Here is a 25,915-nt window from a genome sequence, read left to right as displayed (position 1 = left end):
TTCTGTCCTTTATCAAGCCCATCTTTGCATGAAATGTTCCTTTGGTATCTCTGATTTTCTTGAAGAGATCTCTAGTCTTTCCCATTCTGTTGTTTTCCTCTATTTCTTTGCATTGATTAGATAGGCCCATTCATTGAGGACCTGTACTCTAGAATCATTGGCCCCTCTGGGAAGGCTCCTCGGGATCACATAGGGTCACAGGAATTGGCTGGAGGTATCTGAGTCTCAGGCCTGAGACACTCATCCAAACAAGGCCAGAAGCCAGGACCAGCTGGCAAAAGATCAGGAGGCATCCATGAGCAATAGAGACGTCTCCCCACGCTTTTCTTCCTTCCTTCCATCCAACTAATAGGTAGATGCTGGGGAGGGAAATATCCTTCACATTCTCACAATGGAAGCTTGAAGAAAAAAAGTGATGGCAACCCAGTATCCGAGGATGATGACTGAGAGATGGACACAGTGCCCTGAGATCCCGGGGCAGAAGCAATGAGCCCCATCTGTGTTGGTGAAAGGCAGCAGGCAGAGATCAAGTTGGCTCTTACAGATGAGTAGGAGTTTGCCAGTGTGGACATTGTGTGTCTCAAGCAGATGGAATGTATAAAGGCTGAGAAGCTGGAATAGAGAGTTTTACTGGAAAAGGTTTATTTTTCTGCATCTCCCCAACTCCCCACTCCTCGACCCTGTAGGCTTTATGCTGCTGCCCCCCAAAACTACTTGCTTTTCCCCAAACAAAGCATTTCTGGATTTATTAGAGGAGGAGTTGAATATTTTTTCAAATGCTGATTTGCCATCCTTCAAGGGATTGCCTGTTCTGATCCTTTGTCTATTTTTGTATTGTTTGCCTTGTTAACATTTACTTGTACTGATTAACATATACTAGACACTAATCTTTTGCCATTTATTTTTGTGGCAAACATCTTCTCTCAATCTCTTCCTCATCTTTGCTTTTGTCATCCTTATCTTTTGTCATCCAGAATTTTAGACACTTATAATAGTCATAATAATTCTTTTTGTAAAGAACAATTCCTACTTTTTGTATTTGGTTGAGGGAACTCTTCACTAACCTGATGACATGAAAATCTTCTATAATTCACCCAATGGATTGAAAGTTTTGTTTTTCCTATTAGGTTTTAATACACCTAGGGTTACATTTGGTATGAGATAGCGATCTGATTGGTTATTTCCAATTAGAAATCCATTGTCACTGCAATGACATGGAAGGGTTTATTCTCCCTCCACAGTTTGAATCACCTCTTTCCCTATGTATTATAGCAAGACCTTACATACACTGGGGTGTGGATGTAGTTTTCCATTTTACTCCATTGGCTCTACTCTTACATATCATGTGTATGAGGTTGCTATATTCGATAGGGCAGGCTTTCCAACTTTGTTCTTTTTCATTATTACCTTGATTACTTTTATAACTTTAATCTTCATTTCATTTTTGAAGTCAGTTTTTGAGTTTCACAAAACATTTTTTCAGAATTTCTCCTAGAATTGAAGTTATAGGTTAACTTGGAGAACTTCCATATCCTTATGATAAGTAATCTTGCAGTGTTTGACCATAACATATTGTATCACTTCTGTTCAGATCAGACAGACATGTCATTACTGGATGTGGGGCAGAAAAAAATAGATTTTACTCATAGAGGTGGAATACACTTAACCAGAATAAGAGTTCCTAGACATATTGAATCACAGAAAAAAAGGCATAAAATTTACTTTGCACAGATTCATCTTAAAGATCTATAAAATAGTCTGAAACAAAAATAACAATAACTTTCTAGAAGTTAAAATTAAGGTAGATGAGCGCATAAAAATAAAAGCTATCTGAAACCAGTGGAAAATGTTTTCAGTACAAAATGTCAGAGTCCAAAAAGCAAACTAACCTCAACAATTATGACAGGCAGAAATGCAGAGCTCAGCTGAAACAGATCCTTAATAAAAAGAAAAGAACATCAAGTCTACAGAAGAGTACGTTAAAATAGAAAAAGCTACTATGAAGTCAGTGCAACAGATTGAGTATGAGCACTATGAAAAATACTTATAAGGTGAATTGAAGCAGTAGTAAGTGGTATCAGTGAAACAGAAGTCAACTGTGGGAAATAAGCCCATTTCCAAATCTAAAGTGCTATGATTCCATATGTCTTAGAGAAAGTTTCCCTCTTTTTTTTCAGTAAAAGGATCCCTTTTTAATGATGAGGGGCTGTATCATTTTTCTTCTTTTAAGTATTAGTATGACTAGATACATTCAGTTCAGTTCCGTTCAGTTGCTCAGTCATGTCCGACTCTTTGCAACCCCATGAATTGCAGCACGCCAGGCCTCCCTGTCCATCACCAACTCCCAGAGTTCACTCAAACTCATGTCCATCCAGTCGGTGATGCCATCCAGCCATCTCATCCTCTGTCGTCCCCTTCTCCTCCTGCCCCCAATCCCTCCCAGCATCAGAGTCTTTTCCAATGAGTCGACTCTTCACATGAGGTGGCCAAAGTACTGGATCCTTAAATTTTGAACTATCAATATCTTACGGAAATAAATCACCAATGAACTAATTAGCATTCTTTTGAATTCCTGCTGGATTTGTTTTGCTAATATTTTTTTTAGAGACTTTGAATCTGTATTTACCAATGAATTTTGACTCTTTTGAGGAGTGGAATTTGTTTTTGTCTATTTGGGCATATAGTTTGTGCCAATTTCATTTGAATGAATTGGAATACTATTTCTTCTCTAATCAGAGCAATAAATTGCACAAAAATAACTATTCCTTAAAGCTGTGAAACTAACCTGTGAATCTGGCTGGGCCCAGGAATTTTTTTGACATATGAGTGTCTAGAGTAGGGGTGGTAAGGAGTCGGAGGTGGAGTGAAGAGAGTTCTTTACCAAAGTTTCTCAGAATTCTAAAATTAATTCTAAGCATCCTTTCAGGTAATTTCCAAAGTTATGGAAGTTTCAGATGGTGAGCCCTGTTAAAGGATAGATCAACTGTGAAAGAATAGAATATATGACACAAGGTAAAGACAAATGAACACCTGATTAAATCACATCTGCTTTATTTCCCTAGGTCAGGAAGTGTGCTGCACCACTGGAATGAAATCTATTACTTTGTGGAACAGTTGGCTCATAAATTCATCAGGTGAGAAATATGTAGCTCTTGGCCATAAAGTAAACCCAGCCTATGTTTGCTATTCTAATTACTGACTAGTTTGGGGGTGCTTTTTGACAAAGGTAGAATCTCAGACCTTGGAAGAGAGACTTGCCTTTGTTTTCATCTTTGCCACATGTCAGACTATTTTTTTTGTTGTTTTTAAATAGAATAACTTGACTATGTGTTTTCAGGAGGAACCCAATTTGGTTATAAGATCAACATTTTAACTTTCTCCCTCTCTTGTCAAATAATATCCTTCTAGAAGGATCATTAATATTTTCTTTCACAGTGCATTATGCTGGAGAAATTGGCTCATTCTAGCTGGACCCATGTGTATGGTGTAAGGTCGTCTTACACCTTATGGAGTGTAAAGTGACCAATTCATCCCAGTTGGCCCAGAACCTCCTTGGTTTTAGCATTGAAAGTTTCATACCCTGGGAGCTCTCCTCAATCCTGGGCAAACCACCATGCTTATTCAGCCTGGCTATGTGCCCTGTGATATAGAATGCTCTGAGCATTCTCAACCATGTGTCCAAGAGAGGAAAATGAAATTTTGAACGTCAGCACTGTACACGTTGCAGGGGTCTTAGCAGTCCAGTAAATGTAGACTCCCACTAGTAAAAGAAAGGAGGTCATTTTACCCTCTTTGGGTGCAGCTGCCAAACGACAACACAACTTTGATAGCGTTCACCTATATGCTAGAGTTTAAACCAGTTGTCCAGGTCTTTGGTAAAAATTGTTCTGGATGTTGTAATTTTGAAAGCAACTCCACTTCTGCTTGGTGGCCTCTATTGAGTCTTCCAGCCAATATGAGTAGCCGTATACATCTTCTGTGAGTGAGATTTTTTTGTTTTGTTTTTAACTCAGGAGACAAGTTGTCCTCTGAGACCAGGGTACTGATAAATGTGTTCCCTGCAAATTCACCTTCTGGTCTCCACATGTACCCATCTGCCTGACCAGAGGGAGCAGGGTAAGGGGTATCCTCTCTGTGATGCCAAAAATTGGAAACTAGAGCAAGTAGCTGGAGAAGGCGATGGCACCCCACTCCAGTACTCTTGCCTGGAAAATCCCATGGATGGAGGGGCCTGGTGGGCTCCAGTCCATGGGGTTGCTAAGAGTCAGGCACGACTGAGCGACTTCACTTTCACTTTTCACTTTCATGCATTGGAGAAGGAAATGGCAACCCACTCCAATGTTCTTGCCTGGAGAATCCTGGGGACAGAGGAGCCTGGTGGGCTGCTGTCTATGGAGTCGCACAGAGTCAGACACGACTGAAGCGACTTAGCAGCAGCAGCAGCAGCAGAGCAAGTAGCATATAAGCCCAGATGAATGGAGAAAACAGAAGCTGGGAGGAGATGGAGGGGGAAAACAGAGGGAAAGGAGAGAAACAAAATATTTAAGAGACTCATAGAAGCTTAGAATTGAAAGGAATAACTTTCCAAGCTATCCTAAGAGCTACCCGCTAACTGCCAGCTTGAAAAGCTCTGGTGAGAAACTGCTGCCTTTTGAGTCAAATACAAACCCAATAGTTGGACAGTTCCAGTTTCCTTTTGTCGTTGACCCATAATGTCCCTTCCTACACTCTCATCCAGGAGTGATATAAAACAAATCTACCTCCAGATACTTGGGAGTCTCTGCTATGTTTCTATTTGCTCTGATTATTTTCTGTTTCCTCTAAAACAAAGGAGTCTCCTGAAAAAAGATTTGAAGTTAGGCAGGTGTGGAGTTGCATCCAAGCTCCACTGGGCAACCAAAGCAACTGACTCACCTTGGTTGAACCTCAGTTTACATGTGAAAATTATAAGAGAAAATGTGCTCAAAGCAACAAACCCAGCACCTGACTTAGAGTGGGCACTCCGCACTTCTCTTCCCCAGTTCCTTCAGTACCTCCAGACACTCTGCTGTTTTAGATTCAAAGAAATTAGAGGTAGGGATTGAGGAAACTGAGAGACCATTTAATCCAGTTGTTTGTTTTATAGACAAAGAAACTAAGGACCAGAATAGTTGATATGGCTTAATCCAGACCACGAGGCACTTTCCTGGTTTGTTTGTTTGTTTTTTTGTCTGTGCCATGAGGCATGTGAGATCTTAGTTCCCCAACCAGGGATCAAACTGGTGTCCCCTGCAATGGAGGCATGGACTCTAAACCACTGGACCACCAGGGAGTTTCCACCTTCCTTTCAATGTCTCCTCTGGTCCTCTTTGGCTATGGACCCCCATTAAAATGTGGCATCAGGACACAACAGGAGCCATGCAGACTCCAAAAGGAGGAACTGTCTTTTGTTAACTGCTGCAGGCCCAGGGCCGCCAATAGTGCCCAACATACAGTACATGCTCATTCAATACCATAACTTTTCACCATATTCTTTAAACCCTCATACAACACCTCACACCCATCACTCTCAGCAAAGAACTTCACCTGCTGTTTCACCAAAAGCCCAGAGAATAGCAGGCAAGGGATTACCTCTTACTCTAATCCTCCTCTTAAAAGACATATTCATGCCTTCCCATTGTCTCTGAGATTCAAGTATCCCCTTTATTTAATGCCAGTCTTTTCGCATTAGTCCATTTTATCCCATTGTCTCCAATATTCCCCCAGGTCTTTGTTTCTTTCTTGTATTTTTCTCTACCTTTCCTCTGGCTCCATTTCCATTGCCAATAGATAAAATCTCATAAAAAAAAATGAATTTCCTGGTCCTGTCTTCCTATAGATGCTACCTTCTTTCCCAGTTTCTCACTAAAATATCCTTAAAGACTGTCTGGCTCCATCCTTACTTCTCATTCATTCCTTAACCCATTCCCATCTGCCTTTATCCCCACCCTTACATCTGCTTACTCTCACCACAGTCCCAAAGTGATGCTCAATAGGACAAATCCATTGAGAGCCATGTAGTGCTTGCTCTGCTGGTTAGAGGCACTTCATTGGATTCAGATTTATCTCTCCTTGAAATCCTCTCCTTCGCTGACTTCTGGCTCACCTTTCATCCACTGACCGGAGCCAGGCCTTTAAATGTTAGTGTTGGTTCTAGGTTTAGCTCCCTTCCCATCTCCCTGTTGACACTCTGAACAATTTTACTCACATTAGTATGCTGAGAATTCCCAAATTATGTCTTCAGCCCAGACTCATATACCAGTTACTGTTTGGAGACCTACATTTCCCACATTTCAAATTCATTCTTTCCAGAGCTTAATAATTCTATATAAGGTGGGCAGTATAACCTGGTGGTGAAGAACCCAAGTTCTAGAATCAGAATGCTTGGTTTTAAGCCCAAAGTTCACCACTTTCCCACTGTGTGACCTTTCGGAGTCTCAATTTCCTTTTGTGGAAAATAAAGATCGGTAATAGTAATGATCTCGTAAAGTTGTTACAAGTTTAATGAGATAATACATGGGAATCACTTACAATAGTGCCTGACACATAGTAAGCACATCATTGGACTGGCGATTATTATATTATTATGAAACTTATGATTGTTACTATCACTTGTGATGTAATGTCCTCAGCACTGGTGAAGTAGTACCAGGCAGCCTGATGCCATGGACAGAGAACCCAGGTCTTTCTCAAGAGGCCAATTTCAACTCACCAGGTGTTGCCTGGGCTCCTACTATGTATTACAGACCACGCTAAGGGTTTCCAAAGATGCATTGGACATAAGGTAATGGATGTAAACTTTATCTTGGAGGCGATAGAAGCCATTGGAGGTTTGATAGAGATGACAAGATGAGTGACAAGATCTGATTTATATTTTAGGAAAATAATTCTGGAAGCAGTGTGAGGAATGAATTGGAGCAAGGAATGATGATCAGCTGGGTCACCAACTAGGAAACAATTACTATTGTCAGGAAAAGGGGAACAGGTTTGGGGAAACATTTTAGGAAGTGGGAACTATAAGATCTGTGGCCAGGTCAGACATGAGAAATTATTGCATCATGTAGAAATAGGTTGATATTATGAAACCAGCTGGCTACCTAGAGAGAGCCCCAAAGGGCGGCATTCCCGTGGTGGATCCGTGGTAGTGTGACAGTCCATCTTGCAGACAAAAAGTTACGTTTGTCCTCACCCGAGGGTTATCCTGTCTTTCAGAGTGTGGATTTTACATTGATAAAGTTCCCAATCACTGCCATGTAAAAACCATGCTGATGTATTCATTAATCATGAGAAGTTCTAACTACCAAGTAGAATAGTTATTCTTGTGGCCCATCCGCATATGCTCTCCTTACAAGGTAACCTCCTTAGAAAGCCAAATAGAGATGACAAATTGATTGTGATCCTACTTTCCAAGTAAAATAAACTGTATAATATTGGTGACTAATGGCATAAAGCTGCCACTGTCTAAGACACTCCATTCATTATAGGATACACCAGACTATAGCAGAGACACCCACGAATTTTTCTGTTGGGATCCTGAATTGTATAGACAGGATGCAAACCAGTCTTCTAGGGGCACACTTCAGACATAGCAGAGGAAAGTGATGAGTTTTAGCTTTCTTACTTGTAATCCACATTCACTGAGTGATGGTGTCAAATCAGAAGCAGCTTCCAGGAAGACAAAGAGAGTCTTCTCTTTGATCCACAGCTTCAGGTTTTCTGGTGGCTAAATACTTGCAACACCAGCTGTGGAAGTGCCCTTTGGGTTGTAGGTTGGCAGCTCTGGCAGCCATGATAAAAGGGAAGAAAGAGGGGGAAGCCTAGAAGGGAATGGCACTCCACTGTGTCTCTTTCTGCCCTAATAGAATTGCTTTTCCTTCCAGCCCACAGCTAAGAATGTCCTTTATTGTCTTCTCTACTCAAGGAACAACCCTAATGAAACTCACAGAAGACAGGTAAGGATGCTCCCCATCTCTGTCATTACAAAACCCATCTTTTCTTGAGTAGTTCTGATATTTGTGCCCTCCTGCCAGCCTTGACCTGTTATTTTAATCAAATAGTTCTCTTCACTTATGCCTTGAACTTTGCACATTGACCCATCTGCTAATTTACTCTGCGATGACTTTGATAGAATTTCCTGCTGTTGGTGAAACTTTATAAATGACTGAATCACATTAAGGTAAATTTTACCTTGGTGACTCAGTCTGCTGACGTGGAGCAAAATGTTAGCAAACCAGATTCTTAGGGGACTATATTTTCTTTTCTTTAAATTAGATTTATTTTGTGGATTGAGCACGGTGAAAGCACCAAGAACTTGAAATATTATCATCCATAATTATAAAGGCAGGAAATAGAAAGGGAGGGCTTACGGTACCACAAGATAAAAGACAATTTGAATCAGGTGTGGAAAAATGTTTTTGACATAAAAGGATTATTTAGACCTAGCGTAACACAAACATTGTTTGGGGTTTTACCACTTGTAGGTGAAAACTAGCAGTAACAGAGACGTGTCATTTATTCACAGCTAGGGTGGCGTATAGGAGACGACACTTTTCCTGAGTTAATGATTCTATGTTTTAAAAAGTGGTGTGGTCCACATGAGAGAGGCCCCAGGGTGGGGCACTCTTGGGATTACTGACTGACTTATGTGAACAGGATGGAGAAAGGGAGGAATAGCAAGTACAGGGAGGGCAAAGGACTTTATTCTCTACCATTCTTCTAGAAATGAGAATAGGACTAACAGGATGGAGTAAGGTTTCCTGGAATTTGCACTCACACAGCAATCTAGTCCTTGTTTTTCTCTGTGTCTTTGCTTCCCATCTGTAACAAAAATAGTCCTCCGTACTACATGGAATTTCCAAATCCTGTTACACCTTTAGCAGTGTCTATTATATGCACTCATGCCATATGAGACTCACTGAAATCGCATTTTCAAAATAGAGGTTTCTTATTCCTTATGACAGAAGGGGAAACTGAGCCTTATCTTGTTCCTAAGAAAAGAGCAGAACCCACTGTAGATCCAGGCTGCACATCCTTTCTGCTCCACCTGCTGGTAATCAGAGACTCATGACACCCAAGAAGCCTGTGTGACTTCCCTTCAGTATTGGCCAAGAATTTTAAGAAACTCTGAGACACTGTCTGTACCCTGTGGACCACATGCAAGACTCCTAATCTCTCTCAGTCTTTATATATGATAATATCTCGGTCTTAATTTACAAAGATGTCTTTTCTTTAGAGAAAACTCCTCTCTTAGCCATTCTTCACATCCTCCTGCAACCCAAGGCTGCCTAATGCTGTGTTATGCTGATTCCACTCTCTCCATGCCTGAGAGTTTGGCGAGAGACCAAGATCACACATCCCTTGTGGATATTTTGTGTGCTACTGCTCATAGCCTCTGGGAAGTTGGAGAGGTCGGGGAAGGTCACAGATTTATAAACACTATTAGAACGCTGAGGCTTTCAGACCCATTTTGGTTATGCTAGTTCCAATTAGTCATCTGAATCCTACTTTGAATCTAGTTTTTTGTGCCTTTACTACTCTTAGTATCTTGTGCCAAGGAGAAGGCTGGGATTCGAATCTCTACTTTTCTGGATGCAGCATTTAATATTAAAGGATGAAGATACATCAAATAACAGCCAGAAATACCTTGCTAAAGGCTGAATGCTTTAGGATTAGCAGATATAAACTATTATATAGAAAATGGATAAACAACAAGGCCCTACTGTATAGCACAGGGAATCATGTTCAATATCCTGTGATAAACCGTAATGGAAAAGAATATGAAAAGAATGTATATAAGTGAATCACTTTGCTGTCCAGGAGAAATTAACACAACATTGTAAATCCAACAAAGACTGAATGAGTTTTATGTGGTGACCTCTTGGCCTAAACTACGGATCAGCTGGTGAAGCATGGCAATGGTTCACCGACACATCCCTAACCTTGTCAGCCTGTGGAGAGATGTGGGCAAGCCAGAAAGTATTTAAAATACTTCCTCATGAGATTGGTGTAATGAATTAGGCTTTAAAGCTCCCAAACTGATAGTTTCTGAAATACATAATTTTCAGAGTTTTAGTTTATATTTTTTGAAATATAATAAATATTTATATTTAATATGAAGATCAATTGTCTCATTTGATCTTCATAATATCCCTGCAAGACAGGGAAAGATGCATTATTAGACCTGTATAATAATGTGGAAACTTATAGAATTTTTAAAAACTTGCTGAAAAACAAGACATGAATTAGAGATTCTTATTTCAACAAGAGCAAAAGATTTGGGGCGTATTAAAAGAAATAATATCAAAGGTACATTTGAAACCAATTCTTGGCATTAGGTCCACACAGGGAAACCAGGGGAAGGTTGGACTAATACAGTGAAAAATAATTATGTAAAGTATTATTTTTCACTAACTAAAGATTTTGTTTTTCTCTTTACCTTTAGTTCTCAGCAGTTTGATTATGATATGTCTGCCATAGCTAGTCTTTTTCTTTTTTTGCTTGTTTTTTGAGTTTTTCCTATTTTGGCTTTGTTGAACTCCTTGAATTTAGAAATTTATGACTTTGATCAAATTGGGTGTCTCTGTAGCCGTTATTTTTCAAATAGTTTTTTTTGCACTGGTCGTTTTCCCCTCTCCTTCTGGGATCTCAGTGACATACATGTTCAACCTTTTGGGTGTTATTCCACATGTCCCTGAAGTTCTGTTCAATTGTTTTTTGCAATTTTCTTTCTGTTCTTTATACTGGATTGTTTCTGTCATTCTATCTTCATATTGACTTTCCTTTGTCATCTCCATGCTGCTGCTTAGCTCATCTACTGAATTTCTAATTACAGATACTTTATTTTTTCAATCCTAAAATATCTATTTGGTTCTTTTAAAAAAATTTCCTCTGCTGAGAATTTCTTTCCTTTTATTTTAGGTGTGTTTACCTTTACCTCATGGATTATATTGTTGTTATAGTTATATAACTATAATACTATGACTATAAAAATAGTTATTTTAATTCCTATTATATAATAACTATTATATTATAATTGATAATTCCAGTAGCTCAGGATTGGCTTATTGTCTTCTCTCTTGAGACTTGGTTACATTTTCCAGGTGATTTGTATGTCAAACAATTTTAGGTTATATTGTAAAAGTTTTTAATATTAGATTGTTAAGACTGAGTCATATTCAAATCCTATAGAGAATGCTGATTTGTTTGTTTGCTTTAGTTGGCAATCGCCATGGCGAAGTTCAGATCACAAGTTCTATCTCTTCTGTGGGTGGTGGTTTTTCTTTTGGTTCAGTTTTCAGTTTTTGCTAAGTTGCTTTGGGTCTCTGCTGCACATGTGCGGTTCAGAGATGAGCCCGGGACTTACACAGCTTCATACACAGTTAGAAGGATCCCCTTTTCCAGCTCTCTCCTCTCTAGGATTCCCCACACACTAATTTTCTCAGTGAGGGCCCCCCTTTCCAAGCAAGAAAAACAGGGTTCCTCGTGGAGTTTTGGTCACCACATTGCTGCGTGCAGTTCTGTACCGAGGCCACCCTTGGGACAAAGCCAGGATAATAAAAGAGAATAGAAATGGGATTTCCTCCACATTCTTTGGACCACAGGGACCTCTTTTCCCAGAGGCCAAAAATATGGGGACTTTCTTAGTTTTTCAGATGACATCCCAGGCTACTGCCATGTGACTGAGACCACCCTCGGATTAAAGCTATGAAGGAAATGAAGGAAAAAAAATTGGAATTCATTCCTGTATGGATTATTTCTCTAGGTTTTAACTCTCCAATTCACCTGATTTTTTGCTTTTCAGAGTTTTACTGTGTTTGCTTTCTTCATTTGTCCAGACATTTTTACAGTCAACAGAAAAGACAGCAAATTTAACTCCATCTTACCTGCTGCTGCTTCAGTACTACAGATAAGGACACTGAAATTCAGAGTTTAGACAACTTGTTCAGGTCAAAGAATGAAAATGGCAGAACTGGCATTCTGGTTCTGGATTCTGGATTCAGTTCAACTCATGTGCTTTGCATTCTATCATGCTGCTCTTTCAAGATTTCTTGGCGTCATCAGTTTGAAAAATAATTGACAATGTGTAGCAAGTTTTTTTAGGTTTCTTCATTAACATATGAATTTAAGTTAATTTAAGTGTTAACTGATGTTAATTGAGAGTTATTAGAATACATTACTTTAGTGTTAACTATTGCACATGAGTCCCTAAAAACTCCCTGGATGGTCTTTTTCCTGATCTTAATAGAAAAATGCTTCAAATGTTTCATTTGAAACCAGACCATGTCAAGGAAGTCCAACTCTTCCTATAAAAGAAAAAAGAAATAGATACTCGAATTAATTAAATGCATTTTTGGTATCTATTGAGATCATATTTTTTTTTGACCTAACTAATACAGTGAAATGCATTGAAAAGATATTTTACTACTGGGTCAGATGCATTTCTGGTTACACTTGGTTGTGATATTTTATTATTTTAAAGTAGAGCTGAATTCTGTTTTGTGTATTTTATTCAGAAATTTTAAATCAGTATTCATAATTATGATTGGGCTACTATTTTCCTTTATATGACTACCTTTAGTAACTGTACTTTTTTAATAATTTTTTTACATTATTACTTCTAGAATTAACCTGATATAAGGTATGAGGGCCATCATTTTTCTCCAGATGTTTAGATGGTTTTTCTAACACCATTTAGATGCTGGGTAAACCTTTACTACTGATTTAAAATTTTAAACTTTCTCATAGACTTGGGTCCTTTGCTGGTTTTCTATTCTGATGTACTGCATTTGTCTGTTCTTATGCTAGTACCTCATTATTTTAATTAGTTTTAACATGGAAAGATAAGTCCTTCCTTACCTCTAATCTTGGGTGAAAATCTGGTCTTTAAGTGACTGGGTTTCTTTTTCCCTACCATGTGCACTTCAAGTAATTATTTAAATTATTAAATATTCCAAAATATACCTGAGTTTTTGCTTGAATTGTATGAAAAGTACAGAATAATCTGAACAAAATAGCATTACATTATTACTGTATCTATTTTCTTACTTAAGGATATATCACTTCTCTTTTATGTCCCCCTGTACGGTTTTGATATTTTATTCAAATCAGTCTCATGCAGTATTCATTAGGTTTATTCTTAGACATTTTAAAATTTTGCTTCTGTCATGAATGAATTTCTTTTCTGTTGTATTTTCTAAACTATTGTTCACTATAAAGCAATTAATCTATAGCTTGGGATCCCTGGGCTTTTACTGAACTCCATAAAATTATTTTTTAAGATTTGCAAGTCAAGGAGATTATAATTTGCAACAAAACAGGCCAATGCCTCCCAAACAGTTAAGAAATACTGGCCTGGGGGAAATCATTGCTTTGTAGATTTATTTCTTATCTCAACATTTTAAAGAACCATTTTATTAATTCTAGTATTTTTCTACTTTTGAAGTATTTTTTCTAGCAAGATGGTTACATTATTTGCAATTAATGATAACATCTGTCCTCTTTTCTAATATTTATAGCTGTTATGCCTCTTGGGTATCTTGGGTTGTTTGTTTTTTGATATCGAGTTGTATGAGCTATTTGTATATTTTGCATATTAACCCATCGTCAGTCACATCATTTCTTTTCCATTGTATTCATATCCATCATATATTTTATTTGTGATAAAATGTACATCCATAAAGCTTAACATTTTAAACATTTTTAAGCATACAATGTGATGGCAGTAAGTTGTGCAACCATCACCACTATCCAAGTCCAGAACTTTTTCATCATCCTAAACTGAGACTCTCCCAGTCCCTGGTAACCTCTGTTCTACCATCTATCTCCCTGGATTTGTCTGTTTTAGGTACTTCATATAGAATCATTTAATTTGTGTTCTTTTGTGTTTGGCTTATTTCACTTAACATGTCTTCAAGGTCCATCCATATTGTAGCATGCATCAGAATTTTGTTCATTTTTAAGGCCCAAATAATATTGCTTTGTTTGTATATAATGCATTTTGTTTATCCATTTATTTGTCAACGGACATTTGAGTTGTTTCCATCTTTTGGCTGTTGTGAATTATGCTGCTATGAATATTAGCATGTAAATATCTGTTCAAGTCCCTGCATTCAGTTCTTTGGGGATATACACTAGAAGTAGAACTGCTGGATTATATAGTAATTCTCTGTTTCATTTTTTGAGGAAACATCATAGTGTTTTGTGTTTTCCACAGTGGCCTCACCATTTCACATTCTTACCAACAACGCATAGAGATTCCAATTTCTTCACATTCTTATTGATCATTTTCTGATTTTTTTAAAAACTGAGATAACTTTGGTTTATAATATTATGTAAGTTTTATTTGTACAACATATATTTCTACTTCAGTGTACACTACAACATGGACACCATTAAAAATTTAGTTTCCGTTCATCACCATAGTTGATCCTCTTTAGCCATTTCACATTCACTTACAATACCTTCCCCTCTGACAGCTACTCTGTTCTTTGAATCTACATGTTTGTTTTTGGTTGGTTTGGTGTATTCACTTATTTTTGTTTGTATGCTTGACTTTTATATTCCACATATGAGTGAAGTCGTACAGTATTTATCAGTCTTTCTCCGTCTGATTTATTTTCTCCGAAAATTTCTCCGAAATGATTTATTTCATTTAACATAGTATCCCCTAGGTCCATTCATGCTGTTGCAAATGGCAGGACTTTTTATGCACTTATCTTTTCATGACTGAGTGGTATTCCATTGTGTATTCCTCTCCATACAGACACACACATATACGCACATATTCTTATCCATTCATGTTCTTTATTCATGTCATGTTCATCCATTGACAGTCACTTAGGTTGTTTCTATACATTGGTTATTGTAAGTAATGCTAATACTATGATGAATATGGGGGCACATATGTCTTTTATTATTAGTGTTTTCATATTCTTTGGATAAATACCCAGAAGTCAAGTAGCTGATGGTTCTATTCTTTTTTGAGGAAAACCCATACTGTTTTCCATTAATAGCTGTACAAATTTACCTTCCCATCAACAGTGTTTGAGAGTTCCCTTTTCTCCACATCCTTTCCAGCACTCTTTATTTCTTACCATTTTGTTAATAGCCATTGAACAGGCATGGGGTGATATTTCATTATGGTTTTAATTTGCAATTCCCTGATAATTAGTGATGTTGAACATCTCTTTGTGTGCTTGTTGACTACCTGTATGCCTTTGGAAAAATGTCAATTCAGGTCCTCAACTCATTTTTAAATTGGGTTGTTTTGTTGCTGTTGAGTTGTATGAGTTCTTTGTATTTGGATATTAAACTCACATCAGATATGAAGCTTTTTAGTTTGATGTAGTCTGGTTTGCTGATTTTTTATTTCCTTTGCCTGAGGATATATGCTCAGAAAGATATTGTTAAGACCAGTGGCAAAGAGTGTACTACCTATGTTTTCTTCTAGGAATTTATGGTTTCAGGTCTTACATTCATTTTTAATCCATTTAATCTGATGGGTTTTTTTTTTTTCTTTTGTAATAGCCATCCCAATGGGTATGAAATGGTATCTCATTGTAGTTTTTATTTGTATTTCCTTAATGATGATGAATGTTGAGCATTTTTTCATTTGTTTATTGGCACATTCGTATATCTTCTTCAGAGAAATGTCTGTTCAAGTCCTTTGCCCATTTTTTAATTGGGTTGTTTTTTATTGTTGTCATTGAATTCTAAGAGTTCTTTACATATTCTGGATATTCAGCCCTAATTAAATACATGACTTACAAATATTTTCTCCCATTCTGTGAGCTATCTTTTCACTGTGTTGATAGTGTCTTTTAATATATAAAATTATTTAATTTTGATAAATCCAATTTATCTATTTTTTTATTTGGCTGCTTTGTGCTTTTGGTTTTACATTTCAAGAAATTATTGCCAAATCCAAGGTCATAAAGCTTTCCCCTTTGTTTTTTCTAAGAGACTTATAGTTTTAGCTCTTACATTTAGGTCTTTGATCCATTTTGAGTTAATTTTTACCTATGGTTTGAAATAAGGGCATAATTTCATTATGTTGAAAATAGATATCCAGTTTTCCCAGCACCTTTTGTTGAAAACACTATCTTTTCCCCCATTCAGTGGGTGGCACTCTTGTTGAAAATTACTTGATCATATACGCCAAGTTTTATTTCTGGGCCTCTGTTCTATTCCATTGGCCTATACATGTGTCCTTATGCTAGTACCAAACTGTTTCAATTACCATTGCTTTGGAGCAAGTTTTGAAACCAGGAAGTATGAATCTCCCAACTTCTGCTCTTTTCCAAGATTGTTTTGGGTATTTAGATTCCTTTGAGATTCCTCATGAATTTTAAGATAAGTTTTTCTGTTTCTGCAGGAAAAAAAAAAATGTCATTGGAATTTTGACAGAGATTGCATTGAATCTGTAGATCACTTTGAGTAGTATTGTCATCTCAACAATATTAAGTCTTCTGATCCATGAACATAGGCTGTCTTTCCATTTATTGAGGCATTCTTTAATTTGTTTCATCAGTGCCATTGCATTTTTAAACTGACAAATAATATCTTTCAACCCTATGAATATTTTTCTGATCTTGAATTTTTCTTTGTATGTGGAGGGGCACACACTATCACTGTGTTAGAGATGATGTATCTTTATCATGAATGTGAATTAGAATTGCCTTATGTGTCCCCCTGTTTCTTATATGAGTTTGCTTCAAAGAGGAAATTTTAACTTTCTTAAATTGCTCCTCTTCTTTCCATCTTATGAGAATTTTTCTTAGTAGAGTGACTCAAAAGAGGAACAACTACATTTACTAGGATTTGAGATGAGTTCTGTCAGAGATCATGTAAATCTTTGTTGAAAATGTGAAGATCATAGGAAAATAAGATGGGAAAATTTATATGTAGTGTAACTTTTTTTTGAGGAAGGTAGAGACTTAGTATGTTCAAGGTAAGGAGGAAGCTTATGCCAAAGGAAAATAGTCAAGTGTAAATGTTGGATCACTATGTTGAGAATCTATCTCACCATCAACCACAGGCTTTCCCCCTCAAGTCACAGACTTGCAGGCTGGTAGGTCCTTCTGTCACCTTGATGTCAGCAGCTCTACATCTTGCAGGAATTATTCTGAGTCTGGCATGTATATAACACGCTTACCAATTTGCCAGCAATGCAAAACATTTTCCCTTCATACTAGTTCAGCTGTTTTTGTAGCATTTTGGAAAGAAAAAGAAAGGTGGGAATGTGTAGAACCAGATCACTGTTTTTAACTGGAAATTTCACCTTTCTTGTAAACTTTGCAAGATGAAAAAAAACAAAGCATAATGAAACAACTGTGAGTCAAAGAATTATTATGTCTTATCCAACTCAATGGCCTCACTTCACTGCTAAGAAAATTATTCTCAGAGAGGTTGAATTATTTGCCTAAATTCATATAAGTGGTCAGTAAGAGTAGGATTTCTTTTTAATTCACAGAATTAAAGTGTTTAAATCCAATGATTTTTTTTTTCGATTACATTACATAGCTTACCTAATTCACTGTATCTGTATGCATATTGTTATCCTTTTTCTTATCTGTGGAATAATTAAATGGTAGCAACCACTCTACATATAATATGTGCAAATACAGAAGTATATATGCATTTGTGTGTACATATATATGTGTGTGTGTGTATATATATATATATAGTCTTCTATTAATGGCTTATTATGTACTGACAACCTAGAATATGTTTTTCAATTATAATAGAAAATAATGATACCTACCTTGTAAGGTTGCTATGGGAATTATATTATTTATTATGTTTTATGTAGATGGGGATACTGAGTCAGAAAAGGCTCAAGGCCACTCTACTGTAAATGTAGAAACCTGGATTTGAGCCCGGGAACCATGGCCCCAATGTCCCACATGCCTAATCACTGCACTATAGAGTTTCCCACAGTTTTACTACTATATACAGTTTTAAATTAAAAATAAACCTGAGCCTACATAACTCACCACCCCAAACCCTCTGACTTCTTCCAGAAAGCATTTCCCCTGAAAGCATGTGCCCTCTACACGTTTTATCTTTGCGGCCTTTTAACAACATAGCTTGGAAATACTCCTCACAAAGAAGTACAGAGGTAGAATCAGCAATTTGCAGATGGGGTTAAGAGGTTAAGCATCTTGCTTATTGCTTAAGGAGTTGGAAAGAAAGCCAAGGACGCTTGGCTCAAACTGCTGAGTAGAAACCAAGAGACCACACTTCTGTCTCCCTCCCAGTCAGCCTTTGGTTTGGTCGAGAGTGTGGTTTTGCCATCAGTATCATGGGGGAAAATGACATATTCTGAACACATCACTTGATTCCTGGAGCAGAATGATTGCAGGCTGTCATTACCAAGGGGCATAATTCTGAAAGCTTTTTCTAAATTTAAAAGTAACAGGAGAGAAAAAGAGTCTTCAGATACTTTGTGCTTGAAAGCACCTGGATTCATTCCATTTTGAAGAACTTTTCATGCAGATACAAGAAGATTTGATGGCAAAATTAAGAGAAATGGAGCAGAGCACTTATTATATATCTTCTCCTTTTGACTGAGAGAGAATATCATGGTGTCTCAGTCTATGGGAAGGTCCTTACCTCTCTGTGCCTCTGTTTCTCTGATTGTGAAATGAATACTGTTACAATCATCCCTACCTCGTAGAACTGTTGAAAGGATTAGCAATGCCAGCCGCCTAGTAGATGGTGCTGTTACATTTGTGGTTATTGTTGGGGGTTTTAACAAAGAATTAAGGAATCACCCTAAATCCTCATGGACACATCCCACTTAAATCATCACAGCATAGCCAAGAATAATTCAGAGCAAGTCCCCGGGTCTCCATGCCTCACATCCCTCTCTGAAGTTTTTAACCGTTGGCTGGTCTCTCCCTACACAGAGGGATATGGGCAGAAAAGACTGCTTTGGCATGGCGTCAGGTAAAAATGATTGTTTCCTTTGTCTAATGGTTCTAGCAAGACTTCCTCCAGACGGGAGCACACAGGCAATGTCTCTAGAGGAAGTTTGTCTAAGGGCGTCTCATATTGAATCTCAATGACGGTAAAAAAGAACCCACCTTAAAGCAATTCAGTAGGTCTAGGAACAGATGGATGTGTGAGAGCAGACTGTGCGCTTCTCATAGTCTCCCTCTGGAGGGCCGCTATTAGGAAGGAGAAAGGAAAGGCATAGCCCTGGGGTCCCTAGGTTGAGTTTGAAGTGGCTCATCAAAATAAGAAATTTCCTCAACATCCTTTCATCTTTAAAATGAATGTACACTTGTATTCTATTCCGTAACACACCGATGTTTAACTTCACATAAAAATCATGTTGAGTCCTTTCTCAAATTTTGGAGTATAATCTATGCCCTAGGAAAAAACATTATACAGACAAACACACGCACACATCTTCTGTGTCTTTGTGTACAGTTCACTGTCCTGTACCAAGTTTGGATGCCACATACGTAGTAGAGACAACACACACTTTGTACCAGGACCAGCCTCAGCTCCAATCTGGGCTCTACCAGCACATAGAAAATCTGTTTTCTTTTCAAATGCATGATGAAGATAAACACCATTGGGTGGTGTTGTGATGCTTTGTGAACTAATGCATAGAAAGAGCCTAGCAGAGACCCCAGCACAGCATGGATCCTCAGGAAATACAACTTTCCCTGCTCACCTACTATCTGGCATGTGGCATAGATAAAGGATAACATCTTACAGACCAGCAGCCACAAACATTCTTATCTGGATGAAGCCAGCAAGGCAAACGTCAGAAATAGCAGCATCAAACATGGTAGAGTTCTCATATTCAAATCAGAGAGCTAAGACCAACACATTTTCTGTGGGCTAACCAAAAAAAATCTACTATTGGTCAACATCAGGCTTGTCCATCACCTCTTAGTCCCTTGGCCTCTCGGGTGGGAACATGAACCTCAGGTTTAGCACTGCCTTTGACAGGCTCAGAATGCTTCCTTGTGAACTGTGGTTCAGCCTTTGATATTCACCCTCAACAATTTTTAAAAACCATTAAATATTTTAAGTATAACCAAAGTATACAAAGAAAGGATTGTAAACCCTCATTATCCACCACCAAGCTTATGAAAGAAAATGCTACATGTTTTGACACCCCTCTTTCTCTTATCAGAGGTATTACTATCCTGAAAGTAGGATTTATCATCTTAATGACTGTTGTATATTTTTGCATACCCATGAATAATGTATTTTTTCATATTCAGTTTTATAATAAACTATCATACTGTGTTCTTCTTGAGCTTGCTTTTTACACTTAACATCATGTTTTTGAAACTTTTTCTATGTAGATATGTGTAGCTACACTTGGTTCATTTTAACTAATGTATACTTTCTGTTGCATTGCATTATATTGTAATAATGTACCACCATGTACTAATCTATTCTCTCATTAATATACAATTAGTTTGTTTCTAACTTTTCACCATTATAAACAAAGTTGCATTGAACATTCTTGTACCTGTCTCCCAGAAGGTGGGAAGCAAATTTCTCTGATATAGAGATATATACCTAGGAATTGAATTGCTAGGTCTTTGGTATGTGAATATGTAACTTTAGTAGACATGATTTAATTGTACTCCAAAAGGGCTGCACCAATTTACACTGCCATTAGTGATTATAAGAATTTTCATTTCCCAACATTCTACCGATGTCTTGTGTGATTCTCCTATTCTTATCAAAGAGATGTACCCACATATGACTTGTGGATTGGATTATCTGGTGTGAACCTAGTATATTCCTACCTACTCCCACCTCCAGCCCAACATTGCTCCAAAGTGTGACAAGGAAGTCCTGTCTTTTGGAGAGAACTGTAGCTTTTTTCAGCGTGACCAGAACAGCAGACTCTTGTCTATTATCTACGGTAGAACTGTCTACTTTCAGCTTCCATCCAAGAAAGTGACTCTGGGCTCCTCATTCTCTGTTGCTCAGGATTTGGCAGAGTGTTACTCTATCCTCTGCCCCTGCAAACACTCCTTGTGGTCAGTAGTACTAAGCTCAGGTACATCAAACTGACCATCTTAGATGCCACCAGCACCAGGAGAGACCCTGTCCCTATTGAACTAAGAGGATTGTGGAACTAAATGTTCTCACAGGATAAAAATCTGTATTTGGGCAACCCTGACTATAGAGCCTACTTTGCACCACTCCCGTCTCTTGCAAAATATGACTCAACTAGGGGAAAGGGTTAGTGATGGGGAAGGTCTTACAGGTTGGTGGCTCAGAGGTTAAAGCATCTGCCTGCAATGCGGGAGACCTGGGTTCGATCCCTGGGTTGGGAAGATCCCCTGGAGAAGGAAATGGCAACCCACTCCAGTATTCTTGCCTGGAGAATCCCATGGATGGAGGAGCCTGGAGAGCTACAGTCCACAGGGTCACAAAGAGTCGGACACGACTGAGCGACTTCACTTTCACTTTGAATGCCATAGGAAACTGCATGGGGAAAACCACTCTGCAAATGAGTAATAAACCAAATTAGAGTTGTATACAGAGGAGTTTGTTTGGACAAATTCATCATGTTGCCCTGTGATTAAACCATTGTTCCTGTCTTTATGCTAGCTTAGGACAGCTCAGGAATTTGGAAATTCCTTGATGGGCTCCAGTTACTGGTCTGCACTTGACCCTGTGTCGTACTGTAGACTACTCCTGCCTGTCAAATGTAGCCTCTCCAGTTACCAGCAGATTCCCAGGTTCTGCTTCTATTTCAACCATTGGTCCTAACATAAAATCAGATGCAGGACTCTGAGCTGGAAGGAAGCTGGTAGATCTTATAGTTCCACACTTTCACTTTGCATTTGAGAAACCAAAGGTTGACATGTGTTAGAAGTGGCAGAACTAGAATTCAATTCAGTCTGATTTCCTGCAAAGTCCATGCTCTTGTGAATGGTACTGAACCCATGTGAAGAATGAGACTGCCTTGTAAGACAGTGTGAAAAAAGTGAAAGTCGTTCAGTTGTATCTGACTCTGCAACCTCATGGACTGTAGCTCCTCTGTCCATGGAATTCTCCAGGCCAGAATACTGGAGTAGGTCGCCGTTCCCTTCTCCAGGGGTTCAGTGTAGGTGTAAGAATAGGGGATCTGGGTTCTGGGGCACTCCAGTCTTTAAAGTTCTAGAAGAGAAGGCAAAGCTTACTCAGAAATATGAGAAAGGACAACTGATGTGGGAAATGGAGAGAGGATGCTACAATGGAAGTCAAGAGAAGAAAGCATTTTTAATTGAGAGAGGGGAGTTAACTGTGCTGCTGTTAAAGAGTGAGTAAGAGGAAGGCAGAGAAGTAACCATTAAATTGGGAATGTGGTGATCATTGAGGGCCTTGAAATAGGCAGTTTCAGTGGAATTGTTGAGTCAAAAGTCATTGCAAAATGAGCTAAAAGGTGAGGGGTTTCAATTTTAAATTGAGAGGGAAAGACATTTTAGCCCCTTTTCTTGCAAAAAGCACCCACAATCAGGAGAAGGTGAGACAAAACCACAAAGCCCATCTTTGAGGAAATTAAAACCACAAAAACACAGGACAGAAAAAAAACAGAGAGTGGCAAACGATGTAAGCAGTGTGGAGAGAAGTCATACATAATAAGAGATACTGAGGAGGAAATAGCCTTGTAGCCTTGCAGAACCTTGGAAAGCTCAAAACCTGGAACTGTCTTCTGCTACTGCAGAAGGCAAGAAAGTGTTACAGGGTGAAGACTAGGACATGTTTAAAAGTTTACCTAAGGATCTTTTCAACCTTCAGAACCACTTGCTTCCACTACAATTTGAAAAATTCCCTCTTTTCCAACTCCACTAGAAAAGAGAAGTGTATTCTCTGGCAAAATTAAACAAGAAAAGTTTCATGGACGGACACCACACAAGGGAGATTATGGAGACGTATGCACAATAAATGTTGCTACTTCCAACCCTCTCCCTTGTCAATTCCAGAATTAACACCTAAGGAAAGAGTTTGAAAACGACTTCTCTGTAGAAATAATCATTTCAGAGGGGAAAAAATGTTCATACACTGATGCATCGGTGGATGATCCATCCAACAAAGAATCCTGTTGATAAAAGCTGATCACCCACCACCTGGTATGCCCCACCATGCACGCAGGGTTTCCCAAGTGGCACTAATGGTAAAGAACCTGCCTGCCAGTGAAGAAGATGTAAGAGACATGGGTTCGATCCCTGGGTCAGGAAGATCCCCTGGAGGAGGGTATGGAAACCCACTCCAGTATTTTTGTCTGGAGAATCCCATGAACAGAGGAGCCTCATAGGCTACAGTCCATAGGGTCACACAGAGTCGGACACAACTGAAGCAACTCAGCACACACGCACGCACCATGCACACAGAGCTTCCAACACACACGCACGCACCGTGCACACAGAGCTTCCAACACACACGCACGCACCGTGCACACAGAGCTTCCAACACACACGCACGCACCGTGCACACAGAGCTTCCAACCAGTCTTAGTCTTGTTCAATCACTATGAAGAGATAGATAAAGATCACTTTACATTTGAAATCTTTACCAAGAAAAACTGGGAAGCAAGTACTCTTTCAAGAAGTTTTGTTTTGAAGAGACATGCAAATGAATTGGTCAATAGCTAGAGGGACATGTGGGGTCACAGAGGATTTATTTTGTTACGATGAAAGGTACTAGAGTATATTTATATGCTGGTAATCATCTCCAGTATTTTTCTTCCTGTCTTGAAACAAATGTGTAGTCGCAAATATTTAGAAAAAGCCTTTATAGTATGTCTGCTTCTAGTTAGGATGTAGAGGGATGTGAAAAACCTTCATTTCCATGGTCAACCAGAAAAGCCCAGACAAAATAAAATTCATATGTTCCACTGGGGCTAGCAGACACACAGGAAGCACTGATGAGATGAGAGAGAAACAAGCCCAGTAGAACTGAGCAGACATCTGCAGAAGCTTCTGTACTTGAAGGTGGCCACCTGATCTGGGTTTGGGAAATTAGAAATGTAGGTGAGCCATGGACAGACCTCTCAGGTATGAGGGAAAGTCAGCTGAACCTTAGACAACAATGTTCACCAAAGAGATGGATTATCTTAAAGAGCCCCAATAAAGAAAAATTTCTCAGCCTAATAATTCTTCCCTCTCATCCAAACCTCTGCAGTTTCCCAAGAAAGTAGCAGTAAAAGAGTTGTTGAAAATGAGAAAGAAATCACTTCATCCCATTTGTGGTGCTTGCTTGGATTCTGGAGTCCTAAGTCAAGCAAAATTATCTGAAACTGCACCTAACTCCCATCTCAAATACAGAAAAGATCACAAAGACAGGGCTGGGAACTGGGTTAATAACAGGGAATACAGTCTAATTAAAGCTGTATCCCAAACGAAGATCAACCTAACTCAAGAGAGAATCTAAACATTCAGCACCACCCCGACTCCAGCTCACAAAGACAAAAGGCTTACAGTCTCCAGTTAGTCAAAAAAAACAAATCAATATTATACCTAAGTTTCCACTGCTTTTAAAAAATATACCATGTGTGAAATACAAATTTAAGAATTGTGAGACATGGGAAGTAGGAAAGTGTAACCGATGATCAAGAAAAAAACAGGAATGGTAGCAAACTACAAATGACTCAGTTATTGGAATTAATAGACAGGAATTTAAAACAACCACTATAAACATATAAAGAATTTACAGGAAAGGGTGCATATAATGGAGAAAGACATGGAGTATCTGAAAAATAAGAAAGAATCTCAAAACACCAAGTGAAAACTGCAGACTAAAAAATACAATATCTGCAGAAAATGGATTAATGAATTAAAAACACATTAATAGAAATTATCTAAATTGAAAGAGAGAAGGGAAAACATGGAGGGTGATGAACCAGATCTTATTATTTGTGGGGTGATATCAAGTGATCTAATATATGTATAATTAGAATACTAAACATGATATTTCACACACAGATTCAAGAAGCTGAAAGAACCCCAAACAGGATAAATTTTTTAAAAAATCACCTAAGCACATCACAGCTGAATTCTTGAAAACCAAGCACATGACAGCTGAATTCTTGAAAACCAGAATAAAGAGAGAATCTTAAAAGCTGTCAAAGGGGGAGGGAAAAGACATATTACAGAGAAATATCAATGAAAATCTTGTACTTTCCCTGGAAAAAAGCTTGTGCAATCCAAAAGACAAAGGATCAATATCTTTAAAGAGATAAAATGAAAAAAAGTCCAACCAGAATTCTGTATCCATTGAAAATATCCTTAAAATTAAAGGCAAAGTCAAAACGTTTCTAGAAAGAAAAAATAAGCTGAGAGAATCATTACCAGCATATCTGTGTTACAAAATAAATAAATAAATGTTAAAAGAAATTTTTCAGAGAAAAAATGATACCAGGTGTAAACTACATCAGATCAGATCAGTCGCTCAGTCGTATCCGACTCTTTGTGACCCCATGAATCCCAGCACGCCAGGCCTCCCTGTCCATCACCAACTCCCGGAGTCCACTCAGACTCAACGTCCATTGAGTCAGTGATGCCATCCAGCCATCTCATCCTCTGTCGTCCCCTTCTCCTCCTGCCCCCAATCCCTCCTAGCATGAGAGTCTTTTCCAATGAGCCAACTCTTCACATGAGGTGGCCAAAGAACTGGAGTTTCAGCTTTAGCATCATTCCCTCCAAAGAAATCCCAGGGCTGATCTCCTTCAGAATGGACTGGTTGGATCTCCTTGCAGTCCAAGGGACTCTCAAGAGTCTTCTCCAACACCACAGTTCAAAAGCATCAATTCTTTGGCGCTCAGCCTTCTTCACAGTCCAACTCTCACATCCATACATGACCACAGGAAAAACCATAGCCTTGACTAGACGAACCTTTGTTGGCAAAGTAATGTCTCTGTTTTTGAATATGC

General features: G+C 38.4%; 1 protein-coding gene across 1 annotated transcript in view; it reads left to right on the top strand.

Moving 5' to 3' along the window:
- The window catches only part of ANTXR1 (anthrax toxin receptor 1), a 257,202-nt gene that overhangs the window by 24,704 nt on the left and 206,583 nt on the right, over positions 1-25,915 (top strand). The window contains 2 exon segments of the mRNA XM_010845314.1: positions 3,063-3,134; positions 7,899-7,970. Of these exon segments, the coding sequence (XP_010843616.1) occupies positions 3,063-3,134; positions 7,899-7,970 (144 nt within the window).

The sequence above is a fragment of the Bison bison genome, unplaced genomic scaffold (assembly GCF_000754665.1).
Source record: "Bison bison bison isolate TAMUID 2011002044 unplaced genomic scaffold, Bison_UMD1.0 scf7180017864215, whole genome shotgun sequence".
Taxonomy (NCBI): Eukaryota; Metazoa; Chordata; class Mammalia; order Artiodactyla; family Bovidae; genus Bison; species Bison bison.
Note: the sequence above shows the minus strand (reverse complement) of the source record. Positions and strands in the feature narration are given on the sequence as shown.